This window comes from Suncus etruscus, chromosome 3 (genome assembly GCF_024139225.1).
Source record: "Suncus etruscus isolate mSunEtr1 chromosome 3, mSunEtr1.pri.cur, whole genome shotgun sequence".
In the NCBI taxonomy this organism is placed as follows: Eukaryota; Metazoa; Chordata; class Mammalia; order Eulipotyphla; family Soricidae; genus Suncus; species Suncus etruscus.
In genome coordinates, this window is record NC_064850.1 from 136636432 (window position 1) to 136660050 (window position 23619).

At 35.9% G+C, this 23619-nt stretch overlaps 1 protein-coding gene across 2 annotated transcripts in view; it reads right to left on the reverse strand.

The window, feature by feature from the left end:
- The window catches only part of PIEZO2 (piezo type mechanosensitive ion channel component 2), a 441513-nt gene that overhangs the window by 220332 nt on the left and 197562 nt on the right, over positions 1–23619 (reverse strand). For both annotated transcript variants that reach the window (XM_049769937.1, XM_049769936.1), the window contains exon 4: positions 18780–18822. In XM_049769937.1, coding sequence (XP_049625894.1) covers positions 18780–18822 — 43 coding nt within the window. The remainder of the gene's footprint in view (positions 1–18779; positions 18823–23619) is intronic.

Below are 23619 nucleotides of genomic sequence, written 5' to 3' on the forward strand. Positions count from 1 at the left end.
AAGTTTAAATCATCACTGAAAGATATAAAAAAAAAGACACAAAGATATGGAAGTGCATTTCCTTGTTTGCAGACTAGAAGAATCAAAATTGTTAAATGACCATCCTATGAAAAGCACTTCTTCAAATTCAGAGCATTTCTTATAAAAATTACTAAGGAATTCATAGAGAACATAGGATAAACATTTTGTAAATTTATATGTAACCATGATTATCTAGCTAAGAATTGCAGCACAGAGGGGCCAGAGTGATAGCACAGTGGGAGGGTGTTTGCTTTGCATGCTGCAGATCCAGGCCTGTCCTGCATCAATCACCAGCGTCCCATAAGGTTCCCCTAGCCAGGAGCAATTTCTGAGTGCATAGCCCAAATTAACCCCTGAGCATCACCTGGTATGGACAATATACCAAAATAAATATATACTTATAGCAAAAGCAATCATAAGAAAAGGATGGGAGGCATTTCAGTTCAGAATCATACTTCAGATCTACACAAATCAAAACTATGTGGTATTGTACCCAAGACAGAGCTAATGAAATAGAATTGACTGCACAGAGATACTTCTTTGGATGTACAGGCAGTTAATCTATAACATACAGATTAAGTGTATAAGTAGGGCAAGGAAAGTTTTAAGGAATGGTGCTGGGAAAAATGGATAGTGTCATGAAAACTAATAAAACTAGAATCTTATCTTACACAATACTTAAAGAGTAATTCAAAATATGTAAAGATCTTTCTTGTTTGTTTGTTTTTTTGGGCTACACCTGGTGACGCTCAGGGATTACTCCTGGCTATGCGCTAAGAAATCGTTCCTGGCTTGGGGGACCATATGGGACACCAGGGGATCGAACCGAGGTCTGTCCTGGGTTAACGATTGCAAGGCAGACGCTTTACCGCTAGCGCCACAGCTCTGGCCCCATGTAAAGATCTTGAAGTAACCTCAATCCACTAAATACTCAGAGGAAAACTGGCAAACTTGCCTCAATAGTGATCTCAAAGAAGACTTCAATAAGACAACCTTACTAATAAAGAAAACTAAAGCAATGAATATAGGTGCGAGGAAGGTATTTTTGAATTGCATTTTTGTGTTCCTAGGTATATCCCTAGAAGTGTATAGCTGGATCATATGGGAGCTCGATTTCCAGGTTTTTTTGAGGATATCCATATTGTTTTCCTCACGCCTATATTCATTGCAACACCATTTACAACAGCCAGACTCTGGAAACAACCAAGATGTCCTTCAACTAAAGAAACTGTGGTACATATACACAACGGAATATGATGCAGTTGTCAGGAGAGATGAAGTCATGAAATTTTCCTATACATGGATGTACATGGAATCTATTATGCTCAGTGAAATAAGTCAAAAGGTGAGATATGGACACAGAATAGCCTCACTCATATGTAGGTTTATAAGAAAAATTAAAGACATTATTGTAATCTCTATTGAGATTACAGATGAGGGCTGTAGAGATAGATGATAGAGATGAGGGCTGGAAGGACCAGCTCACAATATGAAGCTCGCTACAAAGATTGGTGGGTGCAGTTAGGGAAATAACTACACTAACAGCTAGCTTGCCAATGTTAATGAGTGAGAGAGGTAGAAAGCCTGTCTCGAATACAGGCGGGTGGGGGTGGCATTGGTGGTGGGAATGTTGTACTGGTGAAGGGGGGTGTTGTGTTATGACTGAAACCCAACTAAAATCATGCTTGTGATCATGGTGCTTAAATATTTTATATAAAATAAATAAAATTAAATTAAAAAAACTAAAGCAGAAATAAACAAATAGGATATTGTTAAACCCACAAACTTCTGCGGGTCAAAAGAAATGATAACCAGATAAACTTTTTTCCCACATCAATGCTAGTAGTGGTTATTCTTGTTCTTTGTAATGTGTACCAGTCACTGTGGCATGATTTGATATCTCATTGTTTTGATTTGCAGCTCCTTATGATTAGTGATGTGGAGTATTTTTTCATGTGCCTTTTGGTCATCTGATATTTTCTTTGAGGAAATGTCTATGTCTTCTCCCCATTTTTGATAGGGTTAAATGTTTTATCTTTTTAAGTTTTGTCAATACTTTGTAGATTTTAGATAATATGATTATAATTATACTATATCATGCTACATAATATGTAATTATATATTAATTATAACATTATGTTAGATATTATCTGAATGGTATTAGGTGAATAGTTTATCCCATTCTGTGGGTGACCTTTTTATCCTAGTTGCCATTTCCTTTAAAGTGTAGAAGCTTCTCAGTTTTACATAATCCCATTTGTTTATCTTTGCTTCTACTTGTTTGGACAGTGGGTTTCCTCCTTGAAGATGCCTTTAGTCTCAATGTCATGGAATGCTTTGCCTATGTTTTCTTCTATATACCTTATGGTTCTGGATCTGATATCAAAGTCTTTAATCCACTTGGATTTGACATTTTTGGATGGTATTTCATGGAGGAACAAGTTCATTATTTTTGCATGTGACTGACCAGTTATATCAACACCACTTGTTGAGGAGGATTTCCTTGCTCCATTTTGCATTTCTTGCCCCTTTATCAAAGATTAATTGATTGTGTACCTAAAGGTGATTCTTTAAATTCTAAATTCTATTCCATTAATCTGAGGGTCTATCTTTATTCCAGTGCCTGCTATTTTAATGATTATTGCATTGTAGTACAATGTAATGTTGGGGAAAGTGTTGTCTCCCATTTTCTTTTTCCTAAGGGTTGTTTTAGCTATTCATGGGCATTTATTGTGCCAAATGAATTTTAGGAGTGTTTAATCCACTATAAAGAATACGCGGGGCATTCTTAGAGGATAGCATTAAATCTGTACAATGCTTTGAGGAGTATTTCAATTTTAATGATGTTAATCCTCCCAGTCCATAAACAGGCTATATAGCTCCATTTCCTCATACATACAAAAATCATTAGGTGAAAATTAATTCAAAATAAAATAGCTAATATATGTTAAAAGATGTCTGCTCCTAGGGTTTTTATCACTCTGCTTACATTCATTTTTCAGCGGTTATGCCTTAATTTGCACTCAGGAATCATTCCTGGATGTTTTGAGGAGACCGGATAGAATGCCAAGAATCAAATTCAAGTCAATCACATGCAATTCAAGTATAATCCTTGCTGTGCTATGTCTCTGGCTCTGACTCTGATATCTATTTTTATTAATCATTAAAAATAATGTTCTCGTGGAAATGCCATCTAGTCCATCCTTTCTGGAAACAATATGGATATTTCTTAAAAATCTGGATAATGAACTTCCATCTGATTCAATAATAGCACTCCTAGTAATATATCCCAGGTTCACAAAAACATGATATAATAATGCCCTCTGCACTCTCATGTTCATAGTAGCATTATTTAAAATAGCCAAAATCAGGAAACAACCAGATGCCCGGCAACAGATGAGGGACTAAAGAAACTGGCATATCTACACAATGGAATACTATGCATTTGTTAGAAAAAATTAAGTCACAAATTTTTCCATACATAGATGATTATGGAGACTATAATTTTGAGTGAAATGAGTCAGAGGGAGATAGATAAACACAGAATAATTTTACTCATCCGTGGAATTTAAGAAAAATAAAATAAGTATAGTAGGAATACCAGAGACAACAGAAATGCAGGCCAGAAGGATAAGCCCATGATATGAAGCTTAATACAAAGAATAGTAAGTGAAGTTAGAGAAATTACAGTAGCAACTACCATGGCAATGATAGAGAAAAATACAATGCCTGTCTCAAAGATAGGTAGGGGAAGGTGAGGATGATGGCCTGGCAGTTGCACCGGTGAAGAGGGATGGGAATTTTATGGCTAAAACCCAATTACAAATGAATTTGTAATCATAGTGCTTAAATAAAAAAAATACTTTCTTATAGAAGGAAATGATACCCACAATAAAGATACACTACTGACTGAATGAAGAAAATATTCACACACTGTACATCAAAATACCCATTTCCAAGATATATAAAACAGTCATAAAGCTCAGTAACAAGAACTACAACAGAAAATACCTCCCCTCACAAAAAAGGAAAGGAGAAAAGAGCTAAACATACACTTCCTTGAAAAAGACAAAGATGGGCAATAGGCATGTGAAATACTGTCACATTGTGAAATGCAAATCAAAACAGCAGAGGTATTATCTCATGCCACTAAGAATGGTTGCCATCTGGGGCCAAGAGATAGCATGGAGGTAAGGTGTTTGCCTTGCATGCAGAAGGACAGTGGTTCGAATCCTGGCATTCTATATGGTCTCCTGAGCCTGCCAAAAATGATTTCTGAGTGTAGAGCCAGGAGTAACCCCTGAGCGCTGCTGGGTGTGACCCAAAAACAAACTAACAAACAAAAAAATAGAATGGTTGCCATAAAAATGAATGGGAACCACTGGTGTTAATGAATATTGAATATCTAGTGAAACTGGGACTTTTATTCACTGTTGGCGGGACTACTATTTTATTCACCCTTATGAAAAATGGTGTGGAAATATTTACTCCAGAACACAAAAACATTAATCTGCAAAGATAAATGCACACCTCGATTTACCAGAAGATTATTGACATTAGCCAAGATTTGCAAGCAATTCAAGTACCCAATAACAGATGAGTAAATAGTGAAATTGTGGTATATGTATACATATATGAATATATGTATTTGTATGTATACAATTAAATATTAATTGACAATGAAAAAAATCATGTCGTCTACCTGTTGCAACCTGTATGAAGTTTGAGGATATCAAGATAAGTGAACTGAAACAGAAGGGAAAAAGACAACCACTGAATTTCAGAAGGCTAAGTTAATAGTGCAGGGCTGACAGGTTAAGGAAAAAAGATACCATGTGTCAACTAAACAATAATCTGTGGCAGCAATGGAGAGAACAGAGGCTTTGGTGACAGTGAGTATACATTACTGACACTCTGGTAGGTGTTAGGGATAAAGTAGTGTTGCAAGTATAAGATGACAATATGAAAACTTGTTAAGATACATTATCAAGTAAAAATATTTTTAAAGTAAAAATCAACAAGTGTAACTGATGAAAGGAGATGCAAGAAAAGACCATAAATAAATATTGTGAATAGGTCTCAGCTTTTCTATAGGGAGCTCCTAAGAAGCTTTTGCAGAGCATTGTAGAGTATACCTTAAATTGTTAACAGGACTGAATGAGTAAGCTGGAGAATCTATACACTTCTGTCACTAATATTGCTTTAGGACCTCCCATATCATGTTCATTGCATGTGAACAGAATACGTTTTTGGGAACATGAGAAAATCACTGGACAGAAAAACAGAAACATGCAAGGAATAGAGTAGATAAAAATTGGCTGTAGGTCATTTCACAAACCTACCTTTAATCACATTCTTTACCAAGCTATAACTTCAAATTTACTTCTTTAAATTTAATTGTCCCTACCTCCACTCAACCATCCAAAATTATTCTCCTTAATATTTAATGCAAGGTTTATTAGCTGATCTCTTTGCTCATCTAAGTCAACCTCTGCAATATATTGCTGTCCAATGTGATATTTATGAAAACACCTATAACTATAAATTTACTGGATTTTACATCATCAGTGGCTCTTGGGTACTATAAAATAAGATACAAATGTCATTATCTATAAGGTACTTCCTGCTATATTTCTATGCTGCTCTCAATTTTTATTTTGTTTCATTTGTGCATCTGTCCTCACCGTTAAGTTGATATATTTTTATGATCTCTCTTGATGATTCTGAGAGGTAGTAGATGGGTTATGGCACTTGCCCTGCACATGGCCAACCATGATTTTGTTGAGTAATCCCTGAGCACACAACCAGAAGTATCATAAGTAAGCACTGAGTACCATAAGATATGGCCCCAAAAGAAAAAAACAAACAAAAAATAAACATAATCTTTGTTGAATCAGTTCCTAAGGTTAAAATTCCACAAATAATTCTACCCCTTCACCTTCCCTTTAATGAAATTTTACATTAGAACTCCCCCCACTCCCCCACCCCATATTGACCCATCCTTCCTTTCCTTCACTTCTCATTGCTTGTATATGTAATATCCATAATAGAACTAAACAGTAGTTATTTCAACATTTTTAAGTGATATTGCTAAATGGTAGCAAGTTATTCATTGTTATTTAAGCAAATTATTGTATTATCTGTGTTAATGTATTAGTACTTGCATCAGACCAAGACTGCATCTTCACATCCCTGAATCCAGAGCAGAATTCCAGTAGTGTGCCTCACTAATAATTCTTGAAATCATAAATTGAATGGTATGAATGAATGGAAAGTGGAGTGACAAAAACCCTGCACTGACATCTTTTGACAGAGACTAGCTACTTGATTTTGAATAAAAACTGATTTTTACATGTTTTTTTATGAAACTGGAATAGTAGATTATGAGAGGTTATGTTCCATTTTAGCATCTATGCTATCCTTTTCTGTGACAATGCACCCATTCCTGCCCAGTACTGTATAATTACACTGTAGAGGAGATACACTTTTCTGCTCAGAGACATTAGAATTGGCATTGTGAACTGCTTGGACAACTGAAATTAGCAGGAATGGCATATGTCCCATTTAAGCAAAAAAAAAAAAATAGAAAGAAGTCATTTCTTGGTTTGCCAAAGCAATTTTTTCTCCAGCCATCATAAGCCAAATTCAGTCTGGATCCCAGAAAAAAAGGCACTTGGCAAAGAGCCACAGTCAATTCACAACCTATGCAGCTGGCATTCTAATCCTGAGAAGAAAGAAGCCTTTGGTTTTATAAGTCAGTGAAGTAAGAAGATATTATTCAGCCCCAAATAAGTCAGTATAAATGTTAGAATGCTGTGAGAGAGAACTCAGTAAGTCAGATATGCAAAGTTCTTCATCAGTAAACAAATGTATGATAGTCAATCTAATAAATATAACTTTTTTTATTTCCTTTATTTGGGGAAGAGGGAAGGAGGGCACATCCAGCAGTGCTCAAGGGCTATTACTATTATCCAGTAGTGCCCAAAGCACTGTGTTTTGAGGTGGGTATTGAACCTGCAGCAAAGCTGCCTTAATCCTAGTGCTGTGATCCTGGCCCCAGTAAAATCTAACTTCTTTCTCTGAAAATCTTCACTTGAAAATCTTACTCTAGGCTAGGAGTGGGTGCAAAATAGAGATTTGAAAATGCTCATTAAAAACAAGTACGTTGAATTTAATCAAACAAATAATACATACATATTCTTTTCTTCTGGTAATTTCCTGAATATAAATTATTTTGCTAAAACATTTATATTATAATTTCAAAATAACTTTTTCCAGGAACACTTTTATGTAGTTTGAAAGGATTTAAGAATTGAAAATATCTTCTTTTAGGAAGCCAAGACAATGAAGTAAATGATTTATTTAAGAAATAAGTATTTCTGTCCAATACTGGTCACACCCAGCAATGCTAAGGATTCACAAAACTGGTCACAAACTGGTGATGGAGAGAGACCAGGATAGTTGCTTGCAAGGCAAGTGCCTTCATCCACACACAAATGATTAAAGCAACTGGCTAGACATTTGTAATTGTCATATAAATTTACACTTTTTTCCTTAATACAATAACCACAAGGTTTTAGTATAACAGGTTTTATTTGAATTTAAAACTTTTTTCCTTTATGCATCTAATAAAAGCAATATGAAATACCCATTTTGATCAAAATGACTAAGCATCAAAACTATCCATTTTATGCTAAGGATTATGCTTAGTCCTATGTGTAGCCTAAAAAAGTCAGAAAAAATAAAGCAATAATTATATATATTTATCTTTCTATCACAGTAGATTTCATTTATCATTCATATTTAGGTATTATTCATAGAGTAAAGCATATACTAAAACTAATGCTTTTCCCTGTTTACATAGCATTATCAAAGGAAAATGCCAGTCATAAGCTAATGAGTTACAAACTTAGAGACTAAAAAATAAATTTAAATTAAGCATTAAGTTTCCCACAGAGTGTATTTCATTCTCTAAGGGTTTAAAAGGTCAATAGAAAAAAATTGTGCTGAAAAATGAAGAGACCATGTAAAAGAGGCTGGGCAAGCCCACAGTAGACTCAGCAGTGTTTATGGGAAGAGGTATTTATTCATGGGAAGGGACATTTATTCTTGTAAAATTCTTGGGATGGTATTAAAGACAGTATGATGCAAAACAACAAGCTGGAGAAACCAGCACAGTACATATAAGATTAGAAATACACCTGGGTGCTTTATTTTCCAAATAAAGGTAACTAGAAGACTAAAAGATATAACATGGAGACTACAGGGTGCAGGTGGGTAGAAGGAAGAGAAGATTTTCAGGAGGTAGATGTGTTGAAGTGCCCAGAAGATACCATTAGCAGGAAGGACAATGAAACAAAGTTCATGACCTTTCAGGGGATTTTGCTGAACCCTTTACTGATGCTTTTTATTGATTCTTTTTTTGGTTTGTTTTGGAGCCTCACCTGGTGGTACTCAGGGCTTACTCTGCATTCAGGGCTCACTCCTTGAGGGTTAGGGAAAACCATATAGGGTGCAGGAGATGAATCCTGAGATGGCCACATGTAAAACAGGTATCCTACCTGCTGTACTAACACTCTAGTTCTCATTTTACTGATTCTTTTGACATAGAATCTGTTCTCACCCATTTCTTCCTTTATCCAGTTATTTCACTTTGTTTCTCTAATTGAGGTTTAGTACCTTAATTAACAAGAGAGATAGGGGCCCAGACTTCCTGGCACTATCATAACACCAGAATGCTATCACACGGTCACTATTGAACTCACAGAGTTTCTAATAGACTCATTAGATATTAAACTTTAAAAAGTCAGCTTAAGAAGCTGAACTAGGAAATGGTCTGCAGTTGATGAGTTTGGAAGAATTAGGCAGTTGTTCATACTAATAAAATAGTGAAGCCACATCCTCCTTATCCTCTAAGGACAGCTGGCCACCTGTGAGCTCACCACCTTGAAGTAAGTTGCTGTGGTTTCATGATAAAAAAAGATATTAGCAACAAAATAAGATCCTACCCACTACTTGAACATACTGTATCTAGGAAATAAGTTAGAAGAAAGACAGCTGCAGTGTAATTTTACTCCTATGTGGTACATAAACAAAATACCTGAATAAACTAAGTAAAATGAAAATAAACCAATGAATGACTTGTAGAAGATAAAGGGACAGGCTGTTGGCAAGTATGATGAAAGGTGCAGGAAATGAAACATATAATGTTACATGATTATGTTATTATCATCAACTTTCTTTTAAATAAAGGTGACAGGCCTGCTATCTCACTCTTAGAGCTCATGCCTTCACAAGCAAGCAAACTCTAACAAAGTCTTCAGAGTTTCCATACCTCTGAGTGGTATAGCTGGATCATATGGGAGCTCAATTTCTAGCTTTTGGAGGAATCACCAGGAGTGATTTCTGAGCAAATAGCCAGGAGTAACTCCTGAGTATTACCAGGTGTGGTCCAAAATCAAAACCAAAACAAACAAAAAAGAAATGAAGTTATAAGCATAAACATTTTTTCAGGAACTGTAGTAGAGAAAAATGGACATATTTCTATTTATAATAGAATAGTCCCAATGACAAAAAATAATCTGTTGATGCTCAGAAGAGCAGTGAAATATTTAAATTAATTATGCTGAATATAAGAAATAAAATAAGTGCATAATATTCTATTGTATGTTTATACTTCAACTTCATCCATTCACTCATAACTGGACATTTCCGTTGTTTCCATATCTATTGTACTTAAAGACTACAATGGAGATAGGTATACATATATCCTTTTGAAATAATGTTGTGTTATGTTAAAGTTACAGATATCTGCATGATTCAATTGATATATACTAACAGACAAACAGTGACACTTGATCAGCCAATGCCTATACACTCAACACAATCCAATCTCCACAAATAAAATCTCTAATCTAATTTGATATGAATTACTATCTTCCTACTTCATGGTTACCTTTCCTTCTCAGCTGCTCAATTAAGAACTACATTGCGAACTATCCTAACAATGAGAATATATGAGGGGGCCGGAGAGATAGCATGGAGGTAAGGCATTTGCCTTGCATGTAGAAGGTCGGTAGTTCAAATCCCGACATCCCATATGGTCCCCCGAGCCTGCCAGGAGTGATTTCTGAGCACAGAGCCAGGAGTAACCCCTGAGCACTGCCAGGTATGACCCCAAAACAAAAAACCAAAACCAACCAACCAAACAAACAAAAAACTAGAGAATGTATGAGGGAAATAGAAAGCCTGTCTAGAGTACAGGCGGGGGAGGGGTGGGGAGGAGGGATATTTGGGACATTGGTGATGGGAATGTTGCACTGGTGATGGGGGTGTTCTCTTACATGACTGAAACCCAATCACAATCATGTTTGTAATCACGGTGTTTAAATAAAACATTATTTTAAAAAAGAATTTATCAAGTTAGAGGAAAGGGCCAAAAGGACCTGCCCCACAATATGAAGCTCACCCCAAAGTGTGGTGAATGCTATTAGGGAAATAACTACACTAACAACTAGCATGACAATGTAAATGCATGAGAGAAGTAGAATGCCTGTCTCTAAAACAGGCAGGGGTGGGGGAGGAGGAGATCAGGGACATTGGTTGTAGGAATGTTGCACTGGTGAAGGGGGTGTTCTGTTTATGACTGAAACCTAACTACAACATGCTTGTAATTACGGTGCTTAAACAAAGATTTTATAAGAAAAAAAAAAAGAATTTATCATATGTCTAAATATTCTAGCTGAGTCCTGATTCGAGGGCTCAGATGAGTAATTTTCTCACAATTATAAACTTTCATCCAAAGGAGAAGAAATACAACCAAACTTCTAATGCAATATGCTAAGCACTTCAGCTGAAGATGTAGGAGTCCTGAGAGTAAACCATTGTGGGAGACTTCGCAATAGCAATAAACTAAGAAGTCTACAATTTGATAGATACAACCCAAGAACAGATGTAGTGGGGAGCTAGCCAGCAAAGAGGCTATTGGATGTTTTTAAACTCCTCAAGAGGTAAAGCCATGCTCTTGAATTATGCTCATACTGGGGGAAAATCCTAGAAATATTTGTGTTTCATCACAGAAAGCTGTTTTCTACAGGATGATTTATATTTTTAAATATTCTTTCAAGGAGAAAGCCAATTCATTCCCCAATGCAAGCAGAGCATCAAACAAAGTCATGCCCAATATTGCTAATAGTGCCATCTGAGTTTCTGTGCTGATTACATAGATTTATTAAGAGTAATTTCTTTGCTTTTTTAAGTAAAAAGGGGCAAGAGATCAGTAAAAAATGTTATTTTAAAATGGGTAGTAATAAGATTTCCCAGAAAGCAAGAACTTATATTTCTGTTGGCAGGTTACTATGCATGAGCTTATTTACTTGGAGAAATATTTTCTTTTGGATGAAAAGTGCAGCGCTGGAACAAAAACCATGTACAAACTTGGCACGGTATCTCCTGTGATAGATATAAATGAGCTTTCTGATCATTTTATTTCTTGGTCCCTTTTTGCATGCATGGAGTATGACACTTCTCTATTCTTGCCAATTAGCAAGGTGACTTACTTTGAACTAGAAGCTGTGAGCACAGTAAGAAATGCAGTTTCCAGGTGGGTTCATTTATTATGTGGGATCCAAGTCTCCAAGCTCTCTATTCATTCACACTTTATCAAACAGAAACATCGTATTGAGACAGAAATGCCACAACGTAAAAGCCAGCCAGTTATATATCACACAGAGGAAATGTGTTCTATTCAGTTTTCTTGATCCCCTCACCAAATTTTGCAAAAGTGAAAAAGACATATTTGTGGTATTAAGTCACTAAGAATTTGGACCATTCCTTAACTGAAAGAAACACTTGACAGAATATTATTGAATTTTCAAATCCATTCCTACTTGCTTCCTCTTAGCTTATTTTAATAAATGACTGTGGCTTGGAAATATTTATAATATAATAAGCTTAAAAGACAAATTTTCTGTTAAAATCAAAATATACTATATACAGATAGGTTCTCTATTTATTAGAAAAAATACTTTGGGGTCATTGTTTGCTAGGTACTGTAGTACCAGCAGTGAGAGGGGGTGTATTAGAGTTGACATGAAAGACAAACCCAGTTTCCAATATTTCCTTCCTATATTATAATACCACTGATTCTAAAATAGACTCCCCATACTCTTACAATTAGGTTCATTGGTTATTTACAAGGTGAACATGACATTTGATGAATCGTGCCAATAAGCTGTGAATATATGCATTTATTTAGAGACAATGTACATTATGACACTATTTCCACAAAGGAAGTGGCTGACCACCATTGGATGGCAGATGTTCCTGTGCGGAGGACAAGTGGTGTGTAGATCCCAAGGTCTTCTGTCTAGTTATACAATATACAATAGAGAATAATTTTCATGTTCTTGGATGAAGCTTTGAAGCTTTAGCTAACTTAGTCCTTTCTGATTCTTTCTATATGACCACTTACCAATAATCCTCTAGGACAATATATGCTCTATATGTATTTAAAGACATATGATGCAATACAAAGGACACATTCATCCCTTAGATGATAAAATATGAGATTCCATGGGCAAACATGGGATGGCATTTTAAAATAACCCCTAGAGGTTTAACTGGGATAGCTCTACAGACTCACTGTTCCTGAGATATAAACCAAACTGTAAGAAAACATAAACACACCAATCATGCAGCTGAAAGCTGGCAATCTTGGGACAAGCCTGCCCTGCTGAAGCCACACCTGCTGCATCTATTCCCCCATAACTGCCAGATTGCCTATGGCTAAGTTTCTCTACTCCTCTACAACTCTCTGAAGAGACACTAATCTGAATAAACTCCAGGTATGCCTGTATTTGGACTGATATCATCAGGATTTTTGGGGGGAAATGAGTGAGATCACCATATTCCCTCTCTTGCCCTATTTTACTACCAGGAGACCTGGCAGCCATAACCACATCCATAAAAGACGCAGTATCAGCATTAGTGATTTGAATTTCTAGACTGTGTGACAACTTCATTTATCTAAAACAATCATCCCCATAGGACACATAAGTTTATATGCCAATAAGTGATTGAAATCACTTAATGTTCAGAAATAAATGAAGTACCAGAATGGTCAGGTAGCAAAATCAGCTTTTAAACCTTCTGCCAATAACTTACTGACTTTATTGGAGATACAATGATTTTCACTATTTTGCTTTTTGATATAACTCCTTTCTTCTGCTTTTTTCTCTTTCTATTTTGTTTCTGTTTTGGGGTCACACCTGGCAGTTCTCAGGGGTTACTCCTGGCTCTGCACTCAGAAATCACTCTTGGCAGGCATGGGGGACATATGGGATGTCAGGATTTGAACCACCATTCATCCTGAATCGGCTGCATGCAAGACAAACACCCTACCATTGTGCTATCTCTCCGGCCCCTTTTTCTATTATTTTTAAACAATTTTGTTTTTACTTATTATTATTTTACTTATTTATTATGATCAACAATGTCAACTATGTGATACATGCTCTTTTAATAAAGTAAGTAAAATAAAATAACTCCTACAAATCAGAGTGATAACAAAATAATGTCATCATAAATTTTTGTTTGAATTCACCCATACACATTATCTGCGGATTATTTTTGATTCAAGGCAAGACATAACAGAAACTATGGAATGTAAAAACTTGTCTTTATTATCTGCTATTTATAGTCAAAATTTGCCAATTTCTGGTCCTAGATGTTGCCATATGTTTGTATGGATGTGAAAGCATATGCTTGGCAAGTGATAACTATTTTCATTAAAACATTATTCAAGGGCCCGGAGAGATAGCCCAGTGGCGTTTGCCTTGCAAGCAGCCGATCCAGGACCAAAGGTGGTTGGTTCGAATCCCGGTGTCCCATATGGTCCCCCGTGCCTGCCAGGAGCTATTTCTGAGCAGACAGCCAGGAGTAACCCCTGAGCACTGCCGGGTGTGGCCCAAACACAAACAAAAAAAAAAACAAGACAAAACATTATTCAAGTAGCTAAAGGTTAAAATGCTGTAACCTAGGGAAAAAATAGTCCAATTGCCAAATCATACTGATCAGTGAATTCTAATTCATCTTAGGGAAAGTTATTTCCCAAGACTCAATATGCAATGGAGCACCAAGCTCTTTTATTAAGAGTAAAAGAATTGCTGCTTACAATCAATCCACCACCTACTTGTATCATTTTCTTCTACTGGGGTCCTAGTTCAAGGACCTGGCTCTTTTGACTTGCAGGAGACCATTTACTTCCTGACTGCCCAGTGCCGGACAGATTCCACCATCAGCTTAAATCCTTAGAATCTGACCTACCTGAAACTTGGTTAACAGTGTAAGAACAATATTTTGATATTTTTATTTATTCATACCTCCCAATTTTTTCCTATGAAATATGCAGGGGATATAGGAAAAAGAGACTCTTGTGGTCCCTGGTCAGCCATAGCTGCTACTGCAGAAGATGTCATTTGCCACATGCTCCACCCATTGTAATTGCTGCAGTATGACAATTGGTCCAGAGGTATAAAGCTGGGGCTAAAGTGCTAAGGGGCAAGCCACACTGCTGCTGCTGGATGGTTACTGCTGAATTGCTTAGGGAAACTGATTAATGGACTCACAGCTCCTGCTGCTTTTTGCCTTCTCTCCTACTGTTCTGGGCCTAACAATTCCAAGTTAAAAGGATAATGAGATAACATTTGTCTTGTATCCAGACAAAGATCTCACACTTAACAGCATAGTATGTGAGTCAGGCTCTGCAAAATAGATTGCTTATGGGTTACAAATTGCTGAAATTTGGGGCATTAGAAACTTGGCAAGATTTAGTAAAACTTCATATGAATTCAGTCTTTGACTGCACATGGGAAATATATCTCTGAGATATATGGATAAAGTACAGCTATGAAATGGATTATTAATTATACCATTTGTGTATATTTACATGCCCTTGTGTGTTTACAAGAAAAAGATTGGAAGCATCTAAATGTTCACCCATCTTATACTGAAAGGAAATGGCCTTTCTCCATGATTTTCAAAGGGGGGTTCAATATAAAGGAAGTGGGAGAAAAGGGCAAATTATCTGTTTTTACTGACTAGATTTCCAACTAAAGAGAATAATAATGTTTTGTTGTTGTTTGGTTGGGTGGACACGTGTGCGCGCGTGCCTGTGTGTCTGTGTGTGTTTTTCTGTCTGGTATCTGGGACATACATATAGAATTAGAGAGGTTAGATTCATAGATTTTCCACTGGATTTTCTTTCTATGAGATTTCTTATAGTTCCAGAAACCAATGTGAGTGTTCAACTTATTTCCAAATCTCTTCTCTTTTTTCACTGAGAAATAATGTAATTTTTAAAATATTAGTCACAATGATAATGTAATAGAACTCTGTATACCACATAGAGAATAATTAACTTCCAATTATAAGAGATTTTACAGATACACAGTTAATATTAAAATTTATCTGTAGAAATCAACTAATTTTTTAATACTACTTTGGAAATTTTGGCAACAAATGCTTGTAAAACTGACGCAAAACTGGGACCATTTACTTCCTTGTATCTTTCAAACCTATTACTGATTTCACACTCCTGGTTGGACTGTTCCACTGTGGTTAATGAACTTAATTTTTTGTTTCCTAGGAAAAGAACACATCAGTGGAATGCTTAAACCTAGAAATTCCTGGTTTAGGATTGTGAAGGTAATCTAATCTTCAATCTATAGATTTATGAACCATGACTCCTGGCTAATGTCACATGAGCTATTCAAATTCTTTGGTATAATATTAAAAAGCTCTTCAAGATAAAATGCTTCCTGCTAAGTAAAGGACCTACAAAGCTCATTAGAAATCTTTCTGGAACAGAGCAAGAAAGATCTAGGCAGCCCACAGACCTAACATAATGTCCTAACATAATGTATAAGTCCTAACACAGTATGTCCTAGATTTCTCCCTATAAAGTACAATATATCCTTTACTTTATTAGTAAGTCTGTTAGTGGACAAGAAAGCTGATTTGACTGCTTTAGTACTTCTTATTTTTTTTTTCTTTAGGCTTTTTGGTTTTGGGGCCACTTCAGTTGATGCTCGGGGGTTACTCAAGGCTATGCAATCAGAAATCGCTCCTCACTTGGGGGACCACATGGGACGCAGGGGATCGAACCATGGTCCTTCTGCCCTAGGTCAGCCACATGCAAGGCAAAGGCCCTACCTCTGTGCCATCGCTCCGGCTCCCCACTTTAGTACTTCTGTTAGTTCATATATATGTGACAATGCCAAGTATAGTTTGATGGAAGAGTAAAGACTATTTATATACAACAATGTGGAAAAATATCCAACCTAAGCATAAAAAATTATCAAAGTTTGGAATAGTGTATATAAAAATATATAATATGTTACTTTGTATACAAGATACAAATGCATGTATATGAGACTACCATTAAAAATAAAAAGATATCAAGGTTAAATGAAATGTGAAAACATAATAATTGTAGAAGAACATTGCAGGGCTGGTGAGGTGACACTAGAGGTAAGGTGTCTGTCTTGCAAGCGCTAGCCAAGGAAGGACCACGGTTCGATCCCCCAGCATCCCACATGGTCCCCTCAAGCCAGGGGCAATTTCTGAGTGCTTAGCCAGGAGTAACTCCTGAGCATCAAACAGGTGTGGCCCGAAAAACCAAAAAAAAGAAGGACATTGCATGCTAAAAAAGAAAGACTATCACTGGGAAAAAAAAAACCAACTAAAATATATTAAAAAAATAAACTTTATTCCATAGTTCTATTAATAATAGCAATACTGATATGAGCAGTTTTGGGGTGACACTATTGCATATACATTAAATTTTTTTAAAAAATTGTTAAGAACAAATATTTTTAGTAAAAATGATAAGCTAAAATATCAAAGATATTAAAAATTATGTCAGGGTAGGGCCTGAGATATAGTACAGCAGGTAAGGTGCTTGCTTTGCAAGTTGATGGATTTGATCCCCAGCATCCCTTTAGTCCCCCGAGCAAAGCCCAGAGTGATTCCTGAGTGCAAAACTAGGAGTAAATCCTGAACTGAAGATCAGACCTAGTCAGTTACATATAAAGCAAAATCGTGTCACTGTACTATTTCTCTGGCACCTACATTTTTTAATGATCAGTAAATATAAATAGTATATGGATACTAAATATTGTTAAAGACATTATTTTTACTTAACAGAATTAAATCATGATTATAAAGGAAAGCCCGTATCCCCCTTCAGAGATGTATCTGAAGATAAAATGACGTGGGAACTAAGATTTTCATTAATTTCTTTAGGTCAATAAACGATAAAAGATGGGCCTGGAGAGATAGCACAGTGGCGTTTGCCTTGCAAGCAGCCAATTCAGGACCAAAGGTGGTTGGTTCGAAACCCAGTGTCCCATATGGTCCACCGTGCCTGCCAGGAACTATTTCTGAGCAGACAGCCAGGAGTCACCCCTGAGCACCGCCGGGTGTGGTCCAAAAACCAAAAAATAAAAAAATAAATTAAATAAATGATAAAAGAAATGTCCCCAAGGGCCCGGAGAGATAGCACAGCGGCGTTTGCCTTGCAAGCAGCCTATCCAGGACCAAAGGTGGTTGGTTCGAATCCCGGTGTCCCATATGGTCCCCCGTGCCTGCCAGGAGCTATTTCTGAGCAGACAGCCAGGAGTAAGCCCTGAGCACCACCGAATGTGGCCCAAAAACCAAAAAAAAAAAAAAAAATGTCCCCAAAACTTCTTAGAACAATAAATGGATTTAATATTTCACTTTCTGTTACATATGGATTTACTCACAAGGAGAAACTGAAACAAAGATGATTTTGTGACTATTTCACATAAAATGATGTATATGTCATTTTCAATCCTTTTTAAGCTGTGAGGTGAAATATTCCTACTCAACCCTTTAGAGCCATCTTTGAATTAACCAACTAACCCAATAACCTAGAAAACAAACTATCAGAATTTATTGCAAGTCCATCAATGATGATTCATATGGATAGAATGGAAGTATAGGCAGAGATAAATGAACCTAAATCAATTTAAAATGAAGTCCTAAGAAAATTGACCTGATAAACTATTGTTTCTTGCTTTAAGAGAAATAACATATTTAAAAATTATTTTTTGTCAATTACAATAGCTACATAAATACTACAAGAGAGGAACCAGCCTGCTCCACTTTCATTCAATTCCAAGGGCATGTTGTTTAAGAACCTTCTACATAATCTGTAGTTATCAAAAGTTATTTTAATTTTTATTCAGAAAATTGCAGAATACAATTGTTAGTAGTACAGTCCAGTGATCTATTAAGTAAAGCTAATATGTTTTAATAATTGAGTAGATATTACTTCAATAAATCTGCCTATATTGAAACGACATAAGTGAATATGATGAGGAACTGATGAAGCCAGGGCAGACTACATTTTTCTTTTCTATATTTCTTTAACTATAAAACTTAACTTTGTTTATGGTCCCACATTTAAGAAGCATTTTGAAATACAATGTTCTATTAAATCTTAATTTCCATTTTGTTTGTAGGAAAGAATTTTATAAAGCAAAAAGTCAATTTCAAAAAAAAAATCTGGCTCTGAGGACAAAAGAATGAGTAAAATCACACAGTACAAAAGTGGTGGTGGCAAGATTATTAATTATTATTATTATTATTTTAATTTTTATTATAATTACTTAGAATAAAACCTTATTTTTAAAGTTGAAGTTAAAGTAGTTAGTAAAAGGTGGAAAAATGCTTACCTTTCAAAGCCAATCTGTCGAAATGTCTTTTCCCAGGTTGAGCCTACAGCAGAGAAAACAATATAATTAGTGCAAACCAATATTCAGAGGTTTCCTATTATTGCACTATCTATTAGATATTTAGTTTTATATTAAAGTACACAGACTTATTTCTTTTTTCAAATGCATTGTTCCCAACCTGCAGAATATCAGAGAATATTCAATATTTAGAGTTGGGTAGGGGCCGGCGAGGTGGCGCTAGAAGTAAGGTGTCTGCCTTGCAAGTGCTAGCCAAGGAAGGACCGCAGTTCCATCCCCCGGCGTCCCATATGGTCCCCCCAAGCCAGGGGCGATTTCTGAGCGCTTAGCCAGGAGTAACCCCTGAGCATCAAACAGGTGTGGCCCGAAAAATCAAAAAAAAAAGAGTTGAATAATATTACAAAGCTATACTACACTTTGGATTTTTGGGAGGATTTTATTGTTTGTTCTTTGAGCAAGTGGGTAACAAGTCAAATTTCATACACACAAAATATAGATGCATACAATTTCATCGAATTTATATAATATTTTTCAAATTATTGGTATGATCATTTTCTATGAGCTTGATAAAATAAAGGACCATTTTAATTTTTAAAGATTATAATTACAAAAGTTAGTTTTGTGCTAGCCTACTGTTTGCTTTTATCTAATGTCAGTGGCAAAGAAATTTTTTATGTTGATGATTTTTACAAAGTAACCACTCACCTATGGCTAAATTCATAAGCTGTGTTGTGAAATAACTGACATTTAGTCAGAACATATAATCATTCCCTTTCTATAAAATTTCATTGTGCAAACAGTGAGTGATGAAGTCAGCACTTATCTTTAGAAGCAGCTGAAATGCAATCCTGCTTCTTTACCTAAACATATTACATGAGAATGATTCTTTTATTAAAAATTATTTATTTATTTATTTTTGAGCCACATCCGGTGACACTCAGGGGTTAATCCTGGCTATGCGCTCAGAAATCGCTCCTGGCTTGGGGTTCCATATGGCTTGGGGGGCAGGAAGATTGAACTAAGGTCCATCCTGGTCAGTTCCATGCAAGTCAAATGCCCTATTACTGCGCTATCACTCGGGTCCCTAGAATAATTCTTAAGTTTCTTTCTTGAGAACCTCCATCAGTTGAAGTGCTTTGTTATTTGTTGGTATTTGATAGACATGAGGCATTTTCTTTCTGAGCAAGTGGCCCCAAGACTGACTTCTGGATCCTCTGATTGATCTAAAACCCATAGTGTATATATTAACATGGTTACACAGTGAGGTTAGCTTCTATACTGGTTGGTTATGATGAAAATATTAATATACTGGGGCCGGAAAGATAGCATGGAGCTAAGGCATTTGCCTTGCGTCCAGAAGGACGGTGGTTCGAATCCCAGCATCCCAGATGGTTCTCAGTGCCTGCCAGAAGCGATTTCTGAGTGTAGAGCCAGCCAGGAATGACCCCTGAGCGCTGCTAGGTGTGACCCATAAAAACAAACAAACAAACAAAAACAAAAAAGAAAATATAATTTTTATAAATAATAAATAACAGAATTTTAAATATGAATTACACATATATCTGCACACACATTGAAAGAATAATTAGTTATTATATGGTTTTATAAACTTATTCATCCAGTGGATAAGCTGTGGTAAAGAGGAGCAGAAGATTGAAATTTAGTTAGCTGTCCCAGGAATTAATCTCTCAGGTCCTGAGTCCAGGGCAATAGATTAATATTCATGCCATCTGTTTTGTGAGTCAGACATACAGAAATTAAGAAGCCATATTTTTTGAATTCTTAAGACAACCACCCTACCTCCTGAGGCCTAGCAATTGAGACATTGTAAAGAATATATTTAATCTGAATCAGAAACCACAATGCATTCTAGATCAACTGCTAACTATTCTGCCTAAACTCAGAAGTAGGAGAGATTAAGAGTTTCTGGCTCCAGTGAGGAACTGTCTGAACTCAGTCCAGAAGTGGATGTTTATTGGGGAGGGTGAGGAGGTGGGTGGATGTTACTCTTGACTTCTTTGGCTTTCAGTAAGAAGCAAAAGCACACCTTGACATTTTTCCAAACTTACATTGATCACAGTTCTCAGTAAATTTCTATTTGAAAAATAAATTTTAAAGAAAACCTCCAGATTTAGAACAAATTTGGTCTCCAGGTAAAATGAAAAATAATAACTGTTACACTGTCCTAATCAGGTTTATTGAAACATAGCTTTACTTTAAAAAAGTAGGCTTGTTGTATTTCTGAGAGAAGTGAACTTTTTCAACAGGCAAATAAGTTAAAAGTTTTGATAAAAATTTCTAATACTTAGAATAATCTTTACCAAGACTTGAATTTTCTTGGTCTTGCAGACTGCACCTGGTGGTATCCCAAGATTACTGTCAGCTTTGTGCTTGGGGATTGCTTGCTCTGAGGGTGCCATGGAACCATGCAGTGTTGGGAATTGAACCCTAAACTTCTTGTATGCAAAACATCACTTTTGAGTTACCTCTCTGGCTCAGCATTAAGATTATTAAACCAACACAACATAGATGATAAAACAATGACTATTTCCAGTCACTAGATGTGAATTTAATTAATATTTTAGGAATAAGGCATTTTATAGGCAGTTAGTATTGTTGTCACTGATATCTGGCTAATTAGAAATATCCTAAATGAATACACTCATGCTAAATTGCATATCATTAAGCCATAACTTAACACCTTACAGTTTAATTCTCTTCCAATAGTAAACTCTACAATCAACTTCAGATTATCTGTTCAGTCTCACTGAGGTAGTTTTCCTTTATATTCTTATTGTCTCTTCAAGGAAGGCAATTTCAGTACAACCAATTATTTAAAATATATTTACTTATATTATTGTTTCATAATAGTAAGAATATTATAGTTTATGCTTGCAACACCATTATTCCATGCCCACCACTAGAGTGCCAGAATCTCTCCACTAGTATTCCATGTCCCCTTCCTACCCCTGTATCTCAGGACATAATTCTGCCAATGATTACTCAGCGTTGTTTCTTTTTTTTTACTTTTTTAGTTTTGGGGCCATACCTGGTGGTGTTTAGGGGTTACTTCTGGCTCTGTGCTCAGAAATCGCTCCTGACAGGCTCAGGGGACCATATGAGATGCTGGGTCCATCCTGGGTTGGTCGAGTGCAAGGCAAACGCCTTACCGCAGTGCTATCTCTCTGGACCTTCAGAGTTGTTTCTAATGGTATTTGCCATTGTCTTTCTTACTTCAATATTTCAGTTTTTTCCTCAGAGTTGAGTTATATTCCATTGTGTATTTGTCACAATTTCTTTATCCATTCATTTGATATTGGGCATTTGTGTTGCTTCCACATCTTGGCTATTGTAAATAATGTTGCATTGAACATAAGTGTGCAAGGGTCCTGTAGAATTTGTTTTGGTGGTCCAGGAGCAGATGAAATTATAGGGTTACAAGTAAGTTTTACTATGTGACTTAAATAATAAATTGTTAAAAATAATAAAATATTTAAAATATCACTACCTTTTAATTTTTTATTTTAAATATTCCAGGTATAGAACAAAATATATTAATATTTGGCTCCAGAGAGGCAATGCAGAGGGCTGGGATATATGTAAATGTATTCACTTCCCAGTACCAAATGGTTCTCTAAGCACAGTAAACTATAGAGTGCCCCTTGAATACTACAGGGAGTGTCTCCTTCCAAAAGAAAATGCTGCCCTCAAATATCACATACAGTAAGGTCTGGATTTTTATGTCCCTTGTGAGCTCTCAATTATAATGAAATAAGAATCACATAAGAAATGGAACAGGCTTATTTAGATCTTTTGGAAATAAGAACATTCTTGGCAGTCCATTATTCAGTTGCTAGGGATTTCTTTTAAAGCCATTAACCATGTTTTACATGGTAAGGTAATATTACTCTCTTTTGCCAGAGTACTCCAATGTAGAGTGAAAAGTAGAAAAAAACAAAAGTAGTTGTAAGATTTCCTTGATTAAACACTTGCAAAAATGAGGTTTATACAATACACAGAAAGATAAAATAAACCATATTCTTCAGGAAAAAAGCAAACAAGGGAAAACAACAGCAACAGAGGGAAAACAAATAGCACACAGAGACAGAAACATTTCATAATATGGAGTTTACCTTTGAAGTTAGATGAATAATTATTGGAAGTAAGGGATCATGACATGGCACTACTTAAACTTGTCCTTAATAGCACCAACAGCCCAAGAACATAATTAGAAGACACAGTTGGGATTCAAAAAGAACAAGACTGGAAACCCTAAATTAATTTGGCTAAAAGTCAATCTGTAGAGTCAATTCCATCATCTTATACCCAATAGGTAACAACAAATTCTTCATTTAAAGAAATTTTTATTGAGGCCATTGTGAATTACAAGTCCTTCAAAGTTATATTTCAGGCATATAATACAGTAAATTAGGGCTATTCCCACCACCAGTGACCTCCTTCCACCAGAGTTCTCAGCCTGCATCCCATACTTCCACTCTTAGCCCTCTAGTCTACCAGTGTATAAGGAACATTTTATGTTTAGATAATTATAGTTTGGGTTTCTTGATTCTATTGTTGTTGACTTTGGCTTGCATTCTGACCTTCCTTTTTTAACCCAATGCACCAGAGACCACTTGGCTCCTGGGCCCCATCCACTTACTTTTTCTTTTTTAAATTTGTAGAAAGATGTAGAATTATGAGGTAAAACAAAGTAATTCATGCCCCAACATTTTATTAAAAAAGGCAGGAGCCCCTATCTAGAAGATATAAATAAATATTTTTTAAAAAGTGTGTGTGTAGGGACAGAACAGTGACACAACAG